The following is a 22,131-nucleotide window of genomic DNA, read 5'->3' on the forward strand; positions in this document are numbered from 1 at the left end:
TGTGTAATTAATCGATTGATTGAAATAAAATTTTGACAGATTACTGTAGTCCATTCTACATGGGTCGTAGTGTGTTCTACCTTGACTAATTAAAAAACTTTCTATCCCTTTTACATTGCAAGCGTTCCTAACATACCCGACCATCGAGTCAGCTGCATTTTAAATTTCCAAGTTCATAAAATAACTTTCGAACAATTTGACATCGATTAATACTTTATAGGGAGCCGACGAACGCAACAGGTATGACATTATCCAAATATTGAAAAATAAATCATTTTTTAAAAAATTAAGCCATACGCGCAAAAACACGAGAAATTGAATGAATAGACACCATTTTAAGGACATTTGATGCTTAACAATACCAATTTAATATTACACGTATTTGAAAAGATCAGAGGCTAGATTGAATAGAAGTAGCTCTTGAAAGTAGTACCTTAATTTTCACCACGTGTCCATACTAAAACAGCTACATATAGTTAAAAAAAAATACAATTCGGCCATTAAAGCCGTCAAAATCAGCCACCCACTAAAATATTATCCAAGAATCAAAACGACATACGCCAGCCTATGCTATTTTTTCCACTCAACCAAATAGAAAACAAAAATAAGCAAACCAGATATTAGAGAGTTATATACAACGATAAATATACATAAAAGAAGATTACAATTAAAATCTAAATTTACAAAACGGTGTTTATGTGTAGTGCTTTAAGTAATGACGTAGCCATCTGTTTGACCAACACTTGCCCATCTCTCCGTTCCCCTATTAAGTTTTGAAGTTTTTCAGGCAGATCATTTTCCACAATCAACTTCTTGGGCTGAGGATGATGCTCATAAACAGCCTGCAAGGTCATAACGTAAGAATTAATGGTGTGGCGGCAAACACAAACTTGCACGTTGCATACGTACATATTTTACACCGAGCCATGCCAACACTTACATGAACATATAATTTTTGGAATTTCTTTTTAAGTTCCAGAAGTAAAATCTTGTATGGCAACCACTAGATATATGAAAACTTAAGTTCAATCTTCATTGCCACTATGTAATCTTTCTTACTAATTATAAAAATCTTCTACGCCATTTTGTTCATTCACTTTTTAGTTTTTGATGAATGAAAATTTTGACATCTCTTTATTAGGCAACACAACCTGATTAACCATACTATGGGAGGTGTGGTATTACCCACCAGAGTTTTTAGCATGAATTAACATATACCATATATGCATCCTTACCTTTATTAGCCTGAGCAAATTAAGACGAGCTATAGCATCCTGATGATCTAGCCTTGCAATGAGCAATGGCGTTAATCCATTAACAGCCAATGTGGTATTGATCCTTGCAGATTTTCTGCATACAGTTAAGTGATGACACATTACATAAAATTCCAGTAGAAACGAAACTGAGAATGATAGCATTTGGATATAAAAATAAAAATAAAAATAAAAATGATATTCTAACAACTGCAGTAGCATCAAACATCACGTAATCAAGTGATAAAGATCTCTAGGTACTTCTAGCAAGAGAGCACTACCGCGTATATGGTTTTCTGATATTTTCTTCTCCTAGGAAGATATCTTACTTGTAATCTCTTCCTTGCTTCGAAATAATCTTTTATAAAAAAAGGAGAATTTTGACTAGGAAGAACCAAAAAACTCAATTGCCTCCTAATTAACCCATCCCCAACATCACTTAAACAGTTGAACTTTATGACAACAACAATAAAAGTCTTATTTCACTAAGTGAGACCAGATATATGGATCACACGATGACTTGACTAAAGGCCAAATCAAATTCTCAGGGATACTATTAGACAATTGAACTCTACAATAAACCTGATTACATACAAGCTTAAAAGTATTTTTGAGAACTTCTTTACTAAAAAATATTATTTATTTTTAGTAGAGAAACTTTAAAAAATGCTTCTAACTTGTATCCAAACAGACTATATGTTAAATAAATCAGCATTATTCCTTGTGCAATCTAAGAGCAGTATCCATAATTATTGATATCAACTTTTCCTTATTAGGGTAGCAATGACAGCAATAATAAATAATGAAGTTGCAGTCAATAAAGCAAGGACCATCAGAACACCAAGCTATCCAATGTAAAGGTTTTTATTGCTGGTTATCTAGTTACAGATGCGACCCTTTAGGCTTTTCCTCATGCATCTCTCTAAAATTGCAGTAATCCATTTTTCACTGTCTAAGATTGCCTATAACCAAGTTACTTAGGACTGCCAAGCCTCGTGATTCGTGAAACATGATAAATCATAAAATCTGTTACGCAGGTCAGATAAATTCAGCCCATCCATTCAACCGACCTTATGCAATGTCTGGGGCAAACACCTTAAACAGTGTTTTTATCTTACAATTCCCATACATTATTTGGCTGAAAGGGTGGGAGTGGGACAATGCAAGGAAAGATATGCTAAGAAACATTCCCATTGCCCCTATTGGGAAAAACCCAAGTCCCACATCGACTAGAGATTAGGCAATTGAATAGTATATAAGTGGAAAGCAACCCTCACCTTACAAGCCGGTTTTGTAGGGTTGAGTTAGGCTTAATCCACTATTCTAACAGCCCCCATTATAACTTATTTTTCCCATATAATTATATGCTACCATATAATTAAATGAAATATTTTTTATATCTTACATGTTGCCTACACCTATTCCCACTTCAGTAACACTTTGTTTATGACCTAACCATGCAATAATAATTTATCAAATAGTTGAAGCATTGAATGACACAATCAAATACTTAAATAATGGGACAAATGAGGAGAAGGGAATTAGAATCATATACGTGATGATTTTCAAGAATGGCTCCAATATGTGTACAAAATGCTGCTCTGGACAGCACTGGAAGAACTTCACAAGCTTTTGAACTGCATCCTTTTTCAGCAATGATTGTTCAACCTTCCTGTTGTCATTATCATGGGCTAAACAAACAGCAATAGAATCTAGTGCTGTAACAGACCAGATCTCATCCTCAAGAAGGTTCAAATAGACATCCAAACCACCATGAGCCCTTAACTGCTCCCTTGAATTGCGAGATGCATGAGCCATGTCACATAACAGTGGCAATGCATATTGTTTCAAGGGAGAATTTGATGTGATGAATTGCATCAAATGGGGAATGATTCCATTTTCAGCTGCTTGTTCTTGTCTCCTCTTATTTATCTTGCATAAATTGAATAGTGCGTTCAACACCTATAGAAAGGAAAATGAAAGATGAGATTCAAGCCAATTTTAGATAGCTACCACCACCAAGCAAGACAAAGAAAGGACAACAACAATTACAGAAATTACACCAATCTAGAAAATCAAAAACAGAGAAATGAAATCAATGAAGTCCAAAATCCCATAATATATTTGATTAGAAAGTAACTAACTACACAACATGATATACACGGTACTTTCTGCACCCAATTGTTTATTTTTTGTTCATAGTTAAAGAACATTGCAGTTACTACATGACCAGTGCTAAATCAATTTGAACATAATACAAACAGAAGCTGAGAAAGCATGGTACTGAAAATTATATGAGAAATATAAGCTGAGAAAGACGTACCTCATGATGTATCTCTGAAACAAGGGACCCTTCTTTGAGTTCAAGATTTGGTATCAAGTATTTAATTGCTTCAGCACGCTGAAGATTTTCTAAGCAATTTGGATCAGTTGACAGATGATTAATACACTTCAGTATCTAGAATATAGGCCAGTACATAAATGGTCAGAAACTATAGTAGTAGGACTGACATAAGCTAAATTATCAAAAGATATGTTTGTGTCACACCTTCAACAAAATAGGAGGCTCCACCCTATTAAACATCTGGAAAAGCCGACTGAGCAAGCTTTGGCTACACATGAAATATTTCACTGTTGTGTCTGCTTGTGCAAACTCAAGCAGAAGATCTGCCACTTTCTCCAGATACTCTCTGGCAAGTTCTGCATTCAGTGATGAAACCATGTGGGAAAGTAGCCCAGACGAAGTAGCACTACCTGGTCTAGCATTTAGAACACCTGAACCAGACAGTACACCTGATGCTGTCTGCGAGGCAATCCCAGATGTGGAAGCAGCTCCTTCGCTGGAACCCAAAGTCCCTAATTTCTTGGGAGTGACTTTATGAGACACTCTAGCACCGGAGTCAAGATTTCCATTTTCCCTTCCACGTTGAGAAACATCTGCACAACCACAAAAAATGTGCCATTGATAAAGAAACACAAATGACAACCAAACCAAACAAAGACAGAATAAAATTTTATAAAAATAACAGAACAAAACAGATTTTATAGCTAAAGCTTTGAAGTCATGTTGACTATAGAATACATGGTCAAAAACTATTGTAGGAACAAATATAACCCAAATGATATAGGGCAGAACTAGATTTCAACATGCATTTTTTAAAATTAAAATAAAAATGAAAAAACTTTTACATAGCAACAATATATAATTTGAACCCTTGCAGTAAACAATAACTTGCCAGTCAAAGCGTTCAAGCTTGTTGAACACTTCCACTAGAAATTTGGAAACTAACACATCTTGGCTAATAAGAGCTAATAAGACAACAAGAAATAACATCTTCGTGTAAATGTAATTGCTATGAGAATGAGTATTCCCAGAAAGGTTGAAGGATGTTCTGATGGCAGATTTTAAGAGTTTTGATAAGAAACAGTTTCTACAAAAAAACAAATATATATACATATATACATACATACATACACACCCACACACACACACACACACATATATATATATATTACTTAAGATTTAAAATGTTGCAAAAATCAGTGAGTAGTTTCTCAGCTGAATTATTTTATGTGTATGAGAGATAAGCTAGTACGATCAAAGGGTACAATAAGAGAAAAAGGCTACTGACTACAGGGACAGATGCAGAGGTGGCAACCAAGAAGTTTCAATTTTTTTAATACATATATAATGTATTTTAATATAAAATTGTTAGAAAAAAAAATTTAATTGAACAAATTATGAAAAACTTTCATTGGACACACAATAAATAATATTGAAAAGTTCTAAGAGGTTTTTATTACTTACTGTTGGAGATTCCACATTGTCTAGAAATAAGATCATAAAAAATGTATAAAAGTGGGGAACAATCCTCACCTTACAACTCTGTTTTGTAAGGTTGAGTTATGTCCATAACCCACCATCTAAGACTTACAAACTTTAACTAAAGAACAATATTATTTAAAGTTAAATATTTAAATAATTATAATGGTAAAAAAAAATTTGGCCCCCACTATTATATCTATGGATCTGTCACTGACTGCCTATGACTCCTGATCCATCAGCAAAAAGCAGCTTTATACAGCTGTACTAAAATAACAAACTATTATTTTAACACTATTAAAATTTTAAAGTAAATTTAAATGATTTTTATGGTATTCGTAAATTTCTGTTATTTATCTGTTCAATTATGCTCATTAAAAAAATAAAATAGATAGATCTTATTACCTGCAAATTCTGCCATTAAAAAGTCTAGTTCACCATTTGTTTTCTTTTCAGAGGCATGTAACAAAGGGACTACACTTTCATGTCTTTCTAATCCTGAAAACTGACGTACATACTCGAGCTGTCCAGAAAAGCGTCCAGAAGGGGGTTCTTTATCCAACAAGCTAAGAAGAGGCCTAACTTGCTCTTGGTGTGTAATTCCTGTTACTGTTAACCCATTTGATGATGGTTCTGTTAATTTTGGTGGCCTATCAGTTGATGTCCTATTAGTAGAAATACGTTGCTGTCTGGATTCAATATTCTCTCGCTCTTTCAATACACCTGCTGAAGATTCTCTGGAAGTTTGGGTCGAACTCTTGTCCAGTGACATAATATCAGCTGCCATATTGTTTGATTGATGTCTATCAACATCCACGGGGTAGTTAGCATCTGATCTCCGAGGATTGGAGGATGAAGGTTGTGAAGGTTCTAAGTGATGATCAGGTACTCCGCGTCTCACTTTAGCCGGGTCTAGCTGATCTACTGAAGATAGAACTGCCTCATTCTGATTGATATAAGGGTGTGTAGGATCCAAGATACCAGATCGTGAGCGTACAGCTGAACCATCAACTGAAAATCCACCCCCAGCAGAGCAGGAAGCTAGTCTAGTTGACTCATTTAAGCTATATAGAGTATTTATAAGCCTGAGAAGTATTCCATTTTTAGCAGCTATCCGGCAAAAATCATTTCTAGGCGTTGACTGCTGAAGCTTAAATACCTGCCACATGCCATCAATAGCCAGATGAACCATTTCCCTGACACAGAAGTTTTGTAGTCAGACTTTATTAATCAAATTTTGAGAATAAATGTAGAAGCAAACATAAAAAAAAAAAAAAAAAAAAATTTACTCATTAAAAGGAACCACAATACACACTACATTAGAATTCATTCTGGACCTCAGATAAATGAAGGGAAGAGAATTGTCTTGTCATATAAGGACTATTCTGGCCATATTCCTAGTCAATGTGGAACATCTTAACAGTATATAATCAATCAGAGATGCAAACATTATTTAAAATCTCAATGGAAGTCCCATGACATCAAATAGAATTTGCGCCTTAGTCAATTTGAAGAAAGAAGAACCCAAAAGGCATAAGCTGTTAGGTGCAAGCCAGGGAATGGACTTTATATGTAAAACAAACCCTCCCACAAGTGTCAGGCCTGAAGCAGAGTGCAAGCAAATCAAGAACAAATAGAAAAACCATGTGATTTACTCCATGCCTTGTAGCAAATCAGCTGTTGTGCCAAAGAAAGAAACCTTCATAAATATGCAATAAATATATATCAAGTTTCAATCAAATGCACCAAAACGTAGAATAAAGAGCACATAGCCACAAAAATTACTTCTACCAAAACCACATAAATTGGTCAAAGGAGGTAGGGTAGACCGATAATTCAGCAAAAAAGGTCAAACAATATATTCCATATAGGGAAAGCAGCACAACAATATATTAAAAGATGAGGGATTCTGACCAAGAACAGCACATAACACCCATATTAAGGAAAGAGTTATGTAGCCTTCAAGATCACTCCCACGTCTAATAACTTCTTTCCCAAAAAAGAATCAATAAAATCTACGCCACTTCTGGTACAATTCTAGTATCCAACAAATCTTGGCATTGCATTGCAAACTATAATATAGTGTAAATTGCAAGTACTCCTATATATAAGCACAACTCACAAACAACTAACCTGTACTTAGCATAATCAGCCTCAAGAAATCCCACTAAAACTGGTATTCCACGGCAAGCTATAAACATTTGTAATGTCAAAGAACTGCATCAAGTAATAACAATCAATTTTATCCTTTATTTTCCAAATATACCATTCAGGTAAAAATAACCAATAACAAATATATTGCAGACCTTGACTGACAAAGTTGCTGCAAAAAATAAGCTGATTCCATACGAATCTCTCGAGGACGATCAGGTACTGCAAAGCTTGTGACTGCAGGAATCTGCCATGAAATTTTACATTAAATATAAACCAAGATATTTGAGGATGCTCAGTGATACATTTAAGGTGGTCATGTTTCAGTTTTTGGTACTTGTGGGCCCAAATTTAAAATTTCAAAAACCTAACTGTTGATTATGTGATTGATATTGCTGATTCTTATTTTATTTCCTAGTTTCCTCAGGTGATTGCTGTATCATAGGAAATGTTTATCATCCCTTAGATTTAGGGATTTCTTATTTCTTTTGTATCTTGCATCTGTATATTGTACAATTGCTCAATCAATTCAATTAAATTCAAAGCATTCAATATATTCACCTTTGGTTAAGTCCGTATAATAGCTCTCTAAGTTCTGATCTAGTACAAACTTGTCAAAAGCAAAACTCCCTTTTTCCTCCATGTTCATTGTGCTGACAAATGTTTTGATAGTAGTCATAGTGATGTTTGGGGTGAGTCACATGTATTAACTGATCCTTTAATCCATCAGTGCAACTTCTCCATAATTGGTGGATTTCTTACCCCCACTAAACTATGACTTTAGCATATTTGTATAATTCTTCTTCATTATTTAAATAATAATAATAATAATACTCAGTGGGACCAACAATTAACTGAATGAGCCTCCTCAACATCAATAAGACAAATTTTAATATAGAATTCAAACCAGTTAATGAGGGAAAGGGATGGGAGACGGAGATTATAGGAGCATAAAAGATACATGGTACTTACCAATCCAACAAGACATGCATTTTCTAGAAAATCTGTGTTGTCTTTAACTATTTGATTTATAAGCTGAAGCACAGAACATATGACCTGAAATAACAATTGAATTTAAGATGTCTTCTACCCAGTTGCTAAATGGTCAGTGTGCCTATCAAGTATCAATAATGAAATCAAATGAAGTATCAAGAAGGACAACATACACGTGTTTTAGGAACTTCCAGCAAGTCTGTTAGAGGAAGTAAACCATGCTGGGTAACAAAAACAATCTTCTGCTCTGGACGTTGGTTAAATATACCAATAAGCTTCTGACATGCAGAAACAATCACATCCTCTGATTCCTCTGGTTTTAATGAACCGACTAGTTTGCTAAACTCAACAGCCTACAACATTATAGTAAATACATCACAAATGCAACTCAAAAATACAAAGCTTTCACATGCAGAGGATGGTTGTTAAACATCTGAGGGTAAAATGAAGGGTAACAGATAGAATGTCATCATAAAATCCAACAAAAGTTAGACAGCAAAGAAAGCAATGGCTCAAAGAAGTTAGAACATTTTGATATCATCATGGAAATGTACCCAAACCTTTTTTTTTAAAGACATAATGGAGTTTTAAGTTTTGGATTTGGGATTTGATAGAAGATTCCAAAATGCAATATTGGCTGGAAAAAACAGCAACTTGAGTTACTTTAAAGAATTGTTGACTGTGAAGATAATTACTTCCATATCAAAGCTGTAATATACAAGGTTTACAAACACAAGACAATTTTGAAGAATGAATATTTTCTACCTTACATTCTATAATGTTATGCCCATGTCCAACAACAATCTACCACAACACAAAATAACATTCCAAACCTAAAATGTAAACCAAGAGAAACAATATGAGATGCCAAAAAGTGAATAGAACAGGGAATATTATGTGAGGGAGGAATAAATTACAGATGACAGAAGAGAAACCCTTGGTACCTGTAAAGGAAAAAGGTTCTCTCCAGGAAGTTTTTCATCGAAGACCTGATAAAAAGATAGAGAAAATAAGAGTCAAAAGAATAACAACACATGATGTTAATAGAAAAAAGCTAAACTATCAAGACTGATTAACTTACCAAACCATCTATATCAATCACATCATCTTTTAGAACACCTATCATCACTCGGTGCAAAAGATTCCCACCATTGTTTGCCTGTCCAATTTCACTTTCCTTCTCCCATTGCTTTCGAGCAATTGTAGCCCTCAGCTCTTTAGCCAGGTCATTCTTCCCACCATCATTTGTAGATACATTAACTTTAGCTATATGTGAAGTGGATGTAGAAGTCGACGCCTCTGCTACAACCTCCCCAGGTTGTTTATCCAATGGATGAAATAAATCATCTAAGTAGGCATCTCCTGGCGGGTCACTAAATCTACTCAGCTCATTTCCTTCTACAGTGGTTGGCATCTTCATTGCCTTCGGATGGCAATTAGACAAGTGTATGAGATTTCATCTTAAAAAAGAAAAACATTCTCCAGATGAATTATAGCATCAACTATATTAAAAGCAAAACAGGGAAGCCTTAAGGAACCTTAGTTGACTGTATCTCATCCCATGTACAGAGAACTTTTACAAATACTGTTCAAAAGCATCTTATCATTTTCTAATTGATATGGCACCCTGCTCACAGATAATTCTAAGCCCCAAATTTCAAAGGTAACAAAAGAAATGGAAGTCTGCCCAACTCTGTTATGCATAAGGATTAGAAATTGTTTTTCTACTATGGTGAAAAATATTAAAAAGGGAGGAAATAACAAATAAAAACATGACAGAAACTCATCTAGGGAGAATCAACAGAGTCCTAGTTGCAGAAATGGATCAAAAGGAAGATAGTCTGATTAAATGGGAGGATATAGACTTAAAAAGCACTTTAGGAGAAACAATTAAGATGGACCAAACTCTACATGGATTTATTGAAAATTTGGTTTTTGAAAGAGCACAAGTGTGTCTGATTTGTATAACTGACCTCACTTAATGGGACAATGCTTGGCTTGTTAATAAATAGAACATGTATATATATTAAAAAGAATACATCAAATCTACAATAAATAAATAAAAAAAAATCAACAGCAACCAAGTCATTGCTCAAAAAATGTTACAAACATCCGATAAAAATATGAAATACCTTAAGGGAATCATTATCTTGACCTCTTGGTCCAAAAGCAAATGATTTGTTGCCATTGTTTACAGAATTGTCTTTTCCTCCAACCTTACTAGCCGTTACTCTTGATTGTGGAGATCCAACCTCTCCATTCATCGTAACTTCATGAAGGTCTTTAGCATTTGAACTTTCAAGATTGCCAGTAGGATCGGAACTAACCACTTCTCTATTAGAAGAGAGATTGCTAGAATCAGTTTGTAGAAATGACTTCTCATGAATGGCTAGAGTAAGAACCTGATCTGATGGAACATCATCTGCTTTCTCTGTTCTATTGTTGGGGAAATTAGAATCTGAAGCATTGTCTTCAGGAGATTTGCTGCTATGAGCAACCACAGTTGTAAGATCTTTCGTAGAGTCCTACACAACATACAAATTGAAGTTAAGACCGTGATAAAAAATCTAATCTAATTACTCCCACTATGTAGATTCATTATACATGGTTACCAGTTTCAATTCATAAAATTATGAGTAAATTACACAGACACCTCCTGATCCTTGATTTTAGCGTATACAGTAACATCCCTTACAGTGTAATACTTTTCAAACAATTAAGAGAGGACAATGTAATGCCAAAGGAGTGTCGGTGTAATGTTTTTCATACAATTAGGGGGGATAGAATAGAGGTAGAAAAACTAGGAGTCTGGGTACAATTTTACGAAACTTAGTAGAAAAGATTTCTCACAGCTTTCCATCAATACTAACCTCTTTCTCCATAGAAACTTCTGCATCTGCAGAATCATCTCCCTCTATATTTCTGCAAGAGATAGCATTTTTTGTTCAAATAAAAAAAAACTATTAACAATTACAGAGCTAAAAGTAAATGACACTTAAGCACAATTCATTAAAAAAAAATCAACCAGTAAATACATCCTAGAACTAATAAACATTCCATTTCTTAAAGTGGACAAAATCTATCCTCAAAAGTACCACCACTAATTGGCATGTAATCACTGCATGTATAATACAAATCCATTGTGTAACACTTCTTGAGTTAGAAAACTCAATCCTAAAAGCTGGCTCAAGGAAAGAGGATTTCCCATGAAAACACCAGAGGTAAATTCTAATAGTAATTATCCAAGCTAATAAGAAAATAAAAGAGAAATGGAAATGCATAAGTTCCCTCCATTATTATAACAACTTCTATAAACACACAAAAATAATAATAACAACAACAATAATAACAACTATGGCTTAAAAGGTTGATAAACAAATCTCCTAGTCACCTGGAAGGTGAAGGAAATTATATCTTATGCAATCTACCTTAGTGTTCCACTATGACGAAGAGAAGACTGCAGAACTCGTCTACAATTCTGAATCCAGGGGTGAGACAGCAAAGTTTTAGCATCCGGCCTTTGTCTAGCATCCTGACATGTGAAACAAGATGGCATATAAAACAAGTTTTAGTCACTGGTATCTGATATAATTACAAGTATGGATTGATAAGTATCAATCTTGCCTGTCCTACAGTGGTAGAGATACGATAAAACTACATAGACAACAATGATAGCATCACATTACTTCAGTCCAGAGAACAAATAATATAGTAGCATTTATCTAGTTAAAAACATATATTCTCAAGAATCAAGATGATCTCCATTTATAAGACATGATAAAACACATTATGATACTCCTATGCTAATGTCTAACCATGACATTATTTTTTTTTTTTCTGTATAAGTTTTATTCGTAATCTTGATGAAATAATACATATCTATGCATGAGGCAAAAATATAAGTCCTTTAGTAAAAAAGAAGAAAAAAAAGTTACATTTTCAAAATAAGTAATAGATGTATAGAAATCAAAATTTCTTCCAAACATCAATCCCTAACTCCGAAACAACGGTGAAATACACCTAGCTTATCAATTAGGAGAAGACAGAATTGCATGCATGTATTCTGTCGCAAACAATAACATTCAAAGGATATCATCCTTCATTTTTAGGTTAAACAAATAAGTCAATGGTTTGAGGATATAACAGTAAAGAGATAGTAAAAAGATAAATTAAAATTTCAGATAATGACTGAAACTCTACTATATTTGTCACCTTCAATCATTCCCAAAAATGTCTACCTTGATCCTGGATTTTGTTAAATTTTTGAAATTGACAATTACATTATTAAGGAACATTATTTCTACCATTTTGGGAGATGGGTAGGGACAGGAATGGGGAGCTAAATTCAAGGAAAGAATGCATCAAGAGAAGTTACAGATAACCAACTTAGCATCCAAGTTAAAACAACATATGCATTAAGAAACATATTCCTACCAATAGTTAAGATCCAGTTTACCTTCTTAAAACATTGAAGCAGAAAATCAGTAATATCGGGTGAAAGGCTATCTGGAATTGGTGGATGCTCATCCTGAGAGAAAACTTGAGTGTTATAAATCAAATCATACTTAGCTGAGCATATCAAGAACACAAGACAGCATAAAATACACCAATTATGAACTCATTTGTTTTACAATCAAGTGTAATTGCCACTATCTGGCAAAATGTTATAAGAAATTAAAGTCCAAGGAACCTTCAAATATTGAATAAATAAATAAATAATAGCACATACGCAAACCTGGACAATACGGAAAAGAGCCGGCATAGGCTGCAAATCATAATAAGGAGGTACACATGTAAGAAGTTCAATAACTGTACAGCCAACACTCCAAATGTCAGAAGCTGCACAAACCCCAGACATTTCTATAACCTGAAAAATTAAACCAAAATTATCAGTGTCACTTTAATTCACAATCAACTTTATTAGGATCACTAAAGTGTCAGAAAGGTGCTCAGCTCAATAAATAAACTATTTAAAGTAAAATACACGACAGAAAGGACAGTACATCTGAGAGAAGAGAACCTCCTAAAAATACACAAAGTAAAGAGCAAACCAAAGTGACTCAAAATTAAAAACAAAGAACAAAGTAGTCCAATCTCTTTGCATATCATTCTTGTGTTAGAAGACAATTTGAAGAAGGCACTAATTAAAAGCTATGAGCAAGTGATTTAGTAGAAGAATATCACACAATTAATACCTCTGGGGCCATCCAGTAAGGCGTTCCAACAACTGAATGAGTGTTAACATCAGCCTCTGTTAATTTTGTTGCAACACCAAAATCAGCAAGTTTGACAAGACCCTGAAAGCAGAAGTTAAATGTAATTAGTAAGAAATAAAGCAAACTGTCTAGATTTAAACCAAGAAAAAATAATAAAACAAAAAAAAAAACAATAGCATTAAAAAAAGGACAAAACCAAGAGTGATGTCAGAGGAAACCCATGGTGGTACTGTAATGTATAAAGTAGACCATGGAAAAATTGTTGTAGAAGAAGAAATTTTATTAGTGATGGAAGTTCAAAAGGTTAGATTTGACCCCTATAGAATTAGGGATTTGCTTTAGAGGTAAAAACAAGAAGTTATAGCCATTGAATGAAAAATAAACGACTGAGATTGTGATTGTTACATTCAGATGAATAATAAACTATGTAGTTGATTCAATCTCAATCACTAAGTAATAATTATTCAATCAGTGGCTATTATACTTCCTCACTTTAGAGAAGCTAAATCTCAAAAAGGTGAAGAGATCCAAAAGAAATCCTCAATCCTCAACAATAACAAAACAAAGTGAGAGAAAAACAGAGACTGAAAAGGAAGCTCCTAAAAGAAAGTTGGTGTAGGAGGGCAGTCTGGTCTTTTCCAATCAATGTTTACTCATTTTTCTGTGTTGTCTTATTTTTCCATTAAGGAAGATGCCTTATCCTACTTATTCCTCTCACTTTTCCTCTTTTCATCTTCATTAGTTTTTATTTTTATTTAAAATTGTACATACAGGGTTATGAATTAAATGCAAAATAGCGAGTAGCATAATAATGCTCAAAACAAATGGGCCAAAATGGACTCCCTCCTTTTGTCTTCTAATTCCACTGCCTTATTTAAGAAAGTGGGAAGGGCTAAATTCAAAATTGACTCACTCCCAAAAATATAGAATTGCTTGGAACAGCAGTTCAGCTAACTGATTGAGCAGCCACTAAAGTAAAATAGTTAGCTATCTTTATAATCATAAAGGATAAACAGAATATTTACACAAACAAAATTTAGCAGAGTAAAGAAGTATGAAAGAAACACTGCTTGAAAAAAATAGAGCCAAAATGAAGGTGGTTGATCATGAAGCATAAAAGCAATGATGATGCAAAATATAATTATAATTATATAATCTAAAAACAACACTTTGGTGATCAACACGACTAAGCAGTGAGTTTGGATTACTAATAACAATACATCCAGATACAATTAATTTTGTCCTAATGAAACTATGAAAGGAAAGATTATATGATAACCAAATTCATCTGCATACAGATTGCTTGAATAGCATAGTGATGAAATCATTGCGCATATACACAACCAGAATAATTGCCAAAACACAGCCCTAGTATATAATGTGATAAGAACAACAAAAATATAAGGCTTGCCTCTTTAGTTGTCAATATGTTTGCACCCTTAATATCCCTATGGATAACACCTTGTTCATGTAGATAAACCAAACCTTCCAACACCTATTTCATAATATAATACTTTTAGAATAAAATCCAAAAATAATCAAATCCAGGAAAAACCTCAATGAATAGTCTTACACCTACAAACCTGGGCGATATATACTGCAACCAATGATTCTGGGAAAGGTCCAAATTTATTTGGCTTGATAATATTTGCAAGTGAGCCATTCTCCACATACCTATGATATTGCAAAAAGACGGGAAACAAAATCCATCAACTCCTCTAAATACCCTTCAAATGATACTAGGCTTAAATCTTATTATGTTGTGAAAGAGTCAAGTCCACTTACTCAAGAACTATGTGCAGGTGACTTTTTGTCTTTGAAGATCCAAGATACTTCACAATGTTTTTGTGGTTCAAATTCTGCAAAATGATAGTCATTTCAGAAACATGGCATCATATAATATCACTATACCCATTCCAGAAGTGCTTAGAAACCCAGGCTTTTTGTACAGTTTAGGGTTTAAGCCAATAAACTAATCATTTTTACATCATCAATAACCATAGAAAGATAGCATAGTAGTCAATCATGGTGCCACCTCTTTTCATGAGCTCATGGCACCTCCACCTGAACACTACATCCAGCACATAAGGTCACATTTTATCTGTTATGGTCCTCACAGCCTGCTATCATAGCCATGATAGCTTACTGCATTCTATACAGTACAGGTGCACAAATCCCACTTAGCCACCATAGTTTATGGTTTCTCACCCATTTTTTTGGAGAACTTTGCGATTCCCCATGCAAGGTTTTGGCACAAAGTTCTTGCCTTTTATTCATCTTCAACAACATGCATGGAGCATGTGCAAGAAATGAAATCATGCATATATCATCAATTAATAGCCAATTTTCCCAACTCAGGCAAGTAGACCACACTCCATTTGGTCCAATCCAAATCTTAAAAGTTTGTAAAAGTATAATTTAATGCAAGAACAGCAATAGCATCTCATTGAATATCATTGACTAAAGCTTACAAGCAAAATATATACATGGAAGAGATAGAGTAAATAATACCAAGAAAGCTATTGAGCAAAGGAAAATTCAATTGATAATGTAATGCAAATCGAACATTGAGGAATCAAAAGTACCTTTAACAAGTCAATCTCTTGCTGAAAACATTGAGGCATCCATCAAATCACAGACAAAACAGCACCCAAATTTGTTAATAGAGATAATGAAATATCAATTATGAAAGCAACAATATAAAGACATCAAGAGTTAAAAAGGGCATTGACTTTGTAGCAAGGTTATCAAAAAACCGTTATAACGCCGCTATAACGGTATGGCGGGGCGGTTTTGGGCCTCGCCGCCATTCGCCATCCGCAAAATGGCGTTTTGTGGCGCTGTCCGCCATTTTCGGCATGGCGGCCGCCATTTCCGTTTTGACCCATAACGCTATAAAGGTGATAGCGGACGTAACGGGTCTGGGGCCAGTTTTGGGCTTCAAACTAGGCCCAACAAGTATGCCCTAATGGTTTTAGGGTTGAAGAATGAGAAGCCATGACAGCCACCCACCCAAACACAGCTCATCTACCTTCAACCAGTCTCCGATGACGTTCCTCTGCCGTCGCCCACCACTCGCCAGTCATCTCTCTGACCGACGACCTGAACCGCAGTGGTCCACGGCTTCGACGACCTGAACCACAACGCGGGCATGAATAGGACCTATGAAATTCGAAACCATCTTTGATCACTGTCGTTCACCGTCGCCCACCACCCCTTGGTCACGTTTTTGGCCGGCGACCTGAATCGTGGTGGTCTTGCACTCCGGTGAACAACTCCGGCGAGTTAAAACCTAACAGTTTTTTTTTTCTCCAGTTTTAATCCTCCTTTTTCCTTTATTTTTTTCCTACTCCTTTGAATCCTTTCTTCATTTTTAATGAGTTGGTTGCTGCATCTGCAACAAGAATTTTTTTAATCTTAATTCTTCTACTAATTGGGTCAATTTAAATTTCTATTTTTTTTATAAATTCTAAAATAATATTGAGTTCCTATTTTATTATTGTTCCTATTTTATGAAGAGAATGATTATATTGAGGAAGAGGAGGAGAATGATGATGATGAGAAGGATGATTAGATTAGCAAAATGCTTCTTGTACTCTTGTTTTTCTATGTTTTTTGTTGTGTTTTAATCAATTATGTTATGAGACTTAATGAATGATGGTATTGTTGTTATGATATTTAAGTATTTAAGTTGATATTATGTTGCTTTTAATTTAGTTTTGTTACTTGTTATTTATTGTTTTGCTATTTTCTTTGTATATAATATATATAAATATTTTTATTATTAATTTTTTTTTGTCCGCCATGACGCCCGTCATAGGCCGCCATGGCATCCGCCATAGAGTTATAAAGGATTTTTGGCCTCACCGCCATAGACCGTTATCCGCCATCGATAACCTTGCTTTGTAGTTGTTTTTTCTGTTGCACAACACATGCTGGTAATTCAAGTGTGCTAGGAAAGTCACCCATAAAAAAATAAACGGTCTAAGAAACAGTCATAAGTGAAATGACCCTTGAACCCAATGATGAGTGCGCCCTAATTAAAGAGGTCATTTTTTATGGCAACATGCAATCTATGCTACTATCTGGCATATCAGGTTAGAGCATAATATATGTATAACTAGAAAATATTTTATTAATAGCTGCTGGTTTAGGTGGTCACTTCAGACAATAAACGTCCACAGGAGTCAGCTTATCCATGCAATGAACAGTATTACAAAAATTGATACTGAGCATCCCCGCACCCAGAACCCCCCAAATTGTACAGAATTTGAGATAAGATTAGGAAACTGGATCCTATTTTTAAAGCAGATCCTCAACAATAATGTAGAGTGACTGAGCAGCATTGCTCTATCAATGTTTTTTTTTTTCCTTTAGTTAAATATCTCCAGTATTTGTTAAGGAGAATCATTCTTTCTATCCTTTTAAGCATAATGAATTTCTTCTTTTAACCAAGATATAATAATAGAAACAAGTACTATTGTCTGTAACAAGACCAACTAGCCAATATTCCTTATAATTGTGCTATTATGATATTGGCAGAACTCCAAATACATCTCAATCAAAATGCCTAAAGAAGTAATGCAAGAAAGGCTATTTACAGCCCCCATGGAGCAACCACTAAGCAATAAAATCCTATTAATGCTAGGGCTAAGATGATGGGTGGTTAGAATAACATACAAAATTAATAATTCCCAAAATCACAAATAAAACCTTATTCTTACTCAACAAAATAACCTTAATTCCCACATAAAATCCAAACTAAAAAATTTGTTTCCTTCAGTAACTCACTTAGCCAGACAGTCATAACACATTAATAAAAGTCAATTCCAAGAACTAATAAGTTGGGTGAGAAACATCCTAGTAATCGCATTTAATTCCTACAGCCACACATTTTTCTTCATAATAAGAACAGGTTAAAAAGTAATATCTCAAGCTACCACCCTGACACCACAACCCCTGGACTATCACATTTTTAACTAGACCAAAGTCAACTTCTCCCTAAAGGTGCCATCAGGACATCAGCTTTGAAGCGTGCGTACTCCGAAAATGGAAGTGTACTAGTATCAAGTAGAGGAACACACCGGGTACGTGTGAGTACATACTGGATATGTATCAAATTAATTAAAATATTGGATCAAGCTTGGGTACAACTCAAGTTCAGCTAGGCCCAGCTTTTGGCTAAACATCATTTTGGTAACATCTTAAGGCTTCTTTTGCTTTGGGTCATCACTTGTCTCCTCCGTAATCTTACATCTCATTCTGTAATTCAGCACTGGAGTTGTAAATAAAAATATCTTAGGAGATTTGATATAATCTTTTCTTATTTCTTTTATATTTGTTTATTTTCATAGTTACCTGTTTTAGGGACAAATGTATGATACAAATTAATAATATTCTCTCTTTCAACTAGTGGGTTCTTCAGTTTGCTTAAAAATGTCTTCTTTGAAAGGCAAACACTTACGTCTGCCAAAGATGAGATAATGTTACTTGCATCTTGTCCTCTCCACGATCTGCAGCTGTGACAACATTTGCATCAGGGACAGTGTCTCCTTGTCTACTCTGGTGGTCTGTTTCTGATCTGCACCAGGCCACCTGTGTTTGCTCCACTGCATCCTTTCTGTCACAGCCAACCAACCAGCAACAGCCAGGTGGTATCCCTTCCAGAGCAGACCAGTAACATTCTCTATGATTGCTATTTGATTTGTATAAACACATGCATTCTTCAATTTGATTTGTCATTCCCATTGCTAACGCTTAATGTGTAATACTAAGAGATAATGCTTAGTGTTCAGTTAGTTAGTATGAAACCAGAAAATTTTATGTGTTTTTTTATCCTTTTTATACTATCACAGACACACACTATGGTACCTGTATTTAAGATTTTTATAAAAAAATATCATATCCCACACCAATATTTGTAGCCAGTACTCGAACGTAACCAAATCCATGCAATGTAGGACACAAGTCTCTAAGCTTACCCATTTATAGTTAATAGATAACATAAAAGTTAAAAGTGAAAAAGAAAAAATATGAAACACATTATATACCATGATGATGTTGAGATCCTCCTGAGCAATATTCTCCAAAGAAACTTGTTTAATGGCAACAAAATCTCCATTCTCCAGGTCCAAACCCTTGTAAACTCGACCATAAGCTCCTTTTCCAATCTCATCTCCCAGCATCTGCTCCAAATCCCATATACAAACAAAGCAAATTCTAAAAACAGAAGCAAGACAAGAAAAGCCAAATATTTCTGCAAACGAATATCAAGAACAACAGGACGAATTCCCTACCACTTGCATGCAAACCCAAAATAATATAACTAAACTCCTAAGAAACAATAAAATCAAATTAAAACCATTTCCCAACCAATCTCTAGTCTCTAGATGAAAAAACATTCAGCAACTGCCATCATCCAACCCAGCAGTTGCATCCCCACCTCCGGTTTATGTAAAACTCCCTTCAAAACCAACATACAAAGCATTCCTCGACCTCATTCTTGCAACCACCACCACTATTTCCATTTCAGTTCCTAACACCTCTCGACATCACCCCAGCACCCTAACACCCCCTCCAGCCACCAATTCCAGCACCGTTCCATCACCTCACAATCACAGTAATCTCAATCTCAGGTTTCAACAACTACAGTAGCAGCCTCTCCTACACTAAGGTCATCTCGTAGTTTCATTATGCGCCTTATCAAACTAACAACAAAGCAAACAATCACCCGAGCTCCTCTAACTTCATTGATACACAACAACAACAACAACAACAACAACAACAACACAAACCGAAAGCTAAAGCTTCCACTAATTGACCTTCAGTGGCCCATTCAGGACTCTACGGAAGGGCAACACAAGCAATACGGAGTTGCGAAAACAATGAGTACGATATTCAAAGCAGCATTACGAAAACATTGAGATCGAAGGAGTGAAAGGGAAAAAATGACGAACATATTTGTTGTCGAGGGTTTTGGATTTGGTGAAGGCAGACGACGTCGTCTGGCGCGACATCTCTGCGGAGCGGCGATCGGAGAAAGCAAACCCTAGAGAGAGAGAAGGCCCATGGAATCGAGGGACGCCGGAGAAGAACGCTCCGATTGAGCTAATTAATTTAATTAGTAAATAATGAGAAAATATAAAATGTGAATGAATATAAATATAATAAGTAAAAATAAAAATTAAAAAAAAATGGTATATAGTATATAGTGTAGGTTAGGGTTGTGAACAGAAGAACAATGGTCAAAATGGAATGTCCAAATTCCTATCATATCCTCTCTGTCTCTGGGCTGGCAATGCCATTAGCTGGCCATGTGATGTCAAAATCTCCTACGTTTCTCAACTTTTCTTTCTTTTTCCTTTGCTTTTCAAAAATCATGTTAATAAAAATAAAAGTTTTCCCTTTTTATTTTACAATTATAATATTTTTGTTTAATTTTTTTATAATAAAGAATAGGCTTGATTATATTTTTATTCTCTTTAATTCTTCTGAAAAATTGATCCATATCTCTTTTAATTTACAATTTTGATTAGTTGTTTCTTTTTTGAACTATACTATTAGGCAAAATATTCACTAATTTTAGTGATAATTAATATTTGTTAAAAAAAATTGATTAAATATATTTATTAAAGCTTTTTTTTCAATTACTTTTTTTTTATTTGATAACTTATTTATAAAATCAAGTCCAATTTCATTCTATCTAACCATTTGTTAGTATTGTTGATTTGATAATTGATAGTATAGAATATTTAAAATAAATGTTGATGTAACATTATATTATATTGCATTGCAATGTCAATAGTTCACATGTAACATTTTATTACATTATCATGTTAATGTTTTTACTGAACATGCTCACTTTCATAGCAAGGATGGAATTGGAAGGATGGGTGATAAAAGAAGACGAGGAAAGTAAGTAGGAAATAAAAGAAAAATTGAAGGTGTTTGATAGAAAGAGAGTTGGAGGGATTTTTTTTTATAAAAAAAAATTGGTTTATATTGAATTAAATTAAAAGGTTAAAATAATGTTATAAATTAATTTATAAATATGTATTTTATAATTAATTTGTTGATTTTATTTTATTTTATTAAATAATTTTATATAACCAATTATATGATGATCATAATCAATTGTATGAATTTTTATATATCACCAAAAATGTATCTCAATTTTACATAAGTGACTATACTTACTGTAAATTTAATAATATAGACAAGTTAAGCCCATAGAATAATGGAAAACATGTAATAAACAATTATGTGTAATCTATAATCGATTATGTTTTTTCACGATATGACAAAAAAACTTTAAAACTTAAATTGAGTGTACACTCATGTGAATAAAAGACAAAAATACAATTGTAAATAATTGTTATATATATCTTCCAATCTCTTCACTCTCGAGGATAAGAAAAATAATACGACCAACACTTATATTCCACTTTCTTTTTCTCCCTTCTTACACATCAAACATGTTAAATCATCCTAAATCATCACAATTTCACACACTTTTTTGTTGACCTTCCCTCCTTATATCCCTAGCTCCATACACCTTGATTACACCAAACAAACGTAAATAGACTTAACTTATGAGCAAAATTTAAACAATTGAAATCAAATATAATAAGTAAAACTAAGGTTATTTAGTGACGTGATCAAAATAAATGTACGAAGATTTAAATTTTATTTTATT

At 34.1% G+C, this 22,131-nt stretch overlaps 2 protein-coding genes across 3 annotated transcripts; both read right to left on the reverse strand.

Annotated features, from left to right (window-relative positions):
* Positions 1-403: 403 nt before the first annotated feature.
* On the reverse strand, positions 404-20,684 carry LOC109798969 (MAP3K epsilon protein kinase 1). Of its 2 annotated transcripts, XM_020359423.3 has the most exons (24): positions 20,393-20,684; positions 19,487-19,621; positions 16,022-16,042; positions 15,222-15,295; positions 15,020-15,110; positions 14,848-14,931; positions 13,416-13,517; positions 12,956-13,087; positions 12,677-12,748; positions 11,649-11,752; positions 11,091-11,142; positions 10,353-10,745; positions 9,302-9,643; positions 9,165-9,209; positions 8,394-8,573; positions 8,200-8,283; positions 7,383-7,474; positions 7,210-7,293; positions 5,482-6,272; positions 3,802-4,190; positions 3,577-3,711; positions 2,809-3,215; positions 1,236-1,350; positions 404-842 (listed from the first exon to the last, which is right to left on the reverse strand). In XM_020359423.3, the coding sequence occupies exons 1-24, from the start codon at positions 20,450-20,452 to the stop codon at positions 681-683; spliced, it is 4,146 nt and encodes a 1,381-aa protein (XP_020215012.1). In that variant the 5' UTR covers positions 20,453-20,684; the 3' UTR covers positions 404-680. The 2 variants fall into 2 exon arrangements, with proteins under 2 accessions (XP_020215012.1, XP_020215013.1); XM_020359424.3 differs by lacking the exon at positions 16,022-16,042.
* Positions 16,885-19,480, reverse strand: LOC109798970 (uncharacterized). The gene is made up of 2 exons (XM_020359425.3): positions 18,901-19,480; positions 16,885-18,698 (listed from the first exon to the last, which is right to left on the reverse strand). The coding sequence occupies exons 1-2, from the start codon at positions 19,182-19,184 to the stop codon at positions 18,641-18,643; spliced, it is 342 nt and encodes a 113-aa protein (XP_020215014.1). The 5' UTR covers positions 19,185-19,480; the 3' UTR covers positions 16,885-18,640.
* Positions 20,685-22,131: the final 1,447 nt, after the last annotated feature.

The sequence above is a fragment of the Cajanus cajan genome, chromosome 8, assembly GCF_000230855.2.
Source record: "Cajanus cajan strain Asha chromosome 8, NIPB_CcT2T_4, whole genome shotgun sequence".
NCBI lineage: Eukaryota > Viridiplantae > Streptophyta > Magnoliopsida > Fabales > Fabaceae > Cajanus > Cajanus cajan.

Excerpts from the sequence above, each read along its gene's own strand:
- LOC109798970 (XM_020359425.3), bottom strand. The coding sequence starts at position 19,184 with ATGGGAATGACAAATCAAATTGAAGAATGCATGTGTTTATACAAATCA. Across the intron at positions 18,699-18,900 it reads TTATCTCATCTTTGGCAGAC|AATGAGATGTAAGATTACGG; the intron begins GTAAGTGTTTGC and ends GCTGAATTACAG.
- LOC109798969 (XM_020359423.3), bottom strand. The coding sequence starts at position 20,452 with ATGTCGCGCCAGACGACGTCGTCTGCCTTCACCAAATCCAAAACCCTC. Across the intron at positions 15,111-15,221 it reads CACCTGCACATAGTTCTTGA|GTATGTGGAGAATGGCTCAC; the intron begins GTAAGTGGACTT and ends GCAATATCATAG. Across the intron at positions 11,753-12,676 it reads TGCTTCAATGTTTTAAGAAG|GATGCTAGACAAAGGCCGGA; the intron begins GTAAACTGGATC and ends TTCACATGTCAG.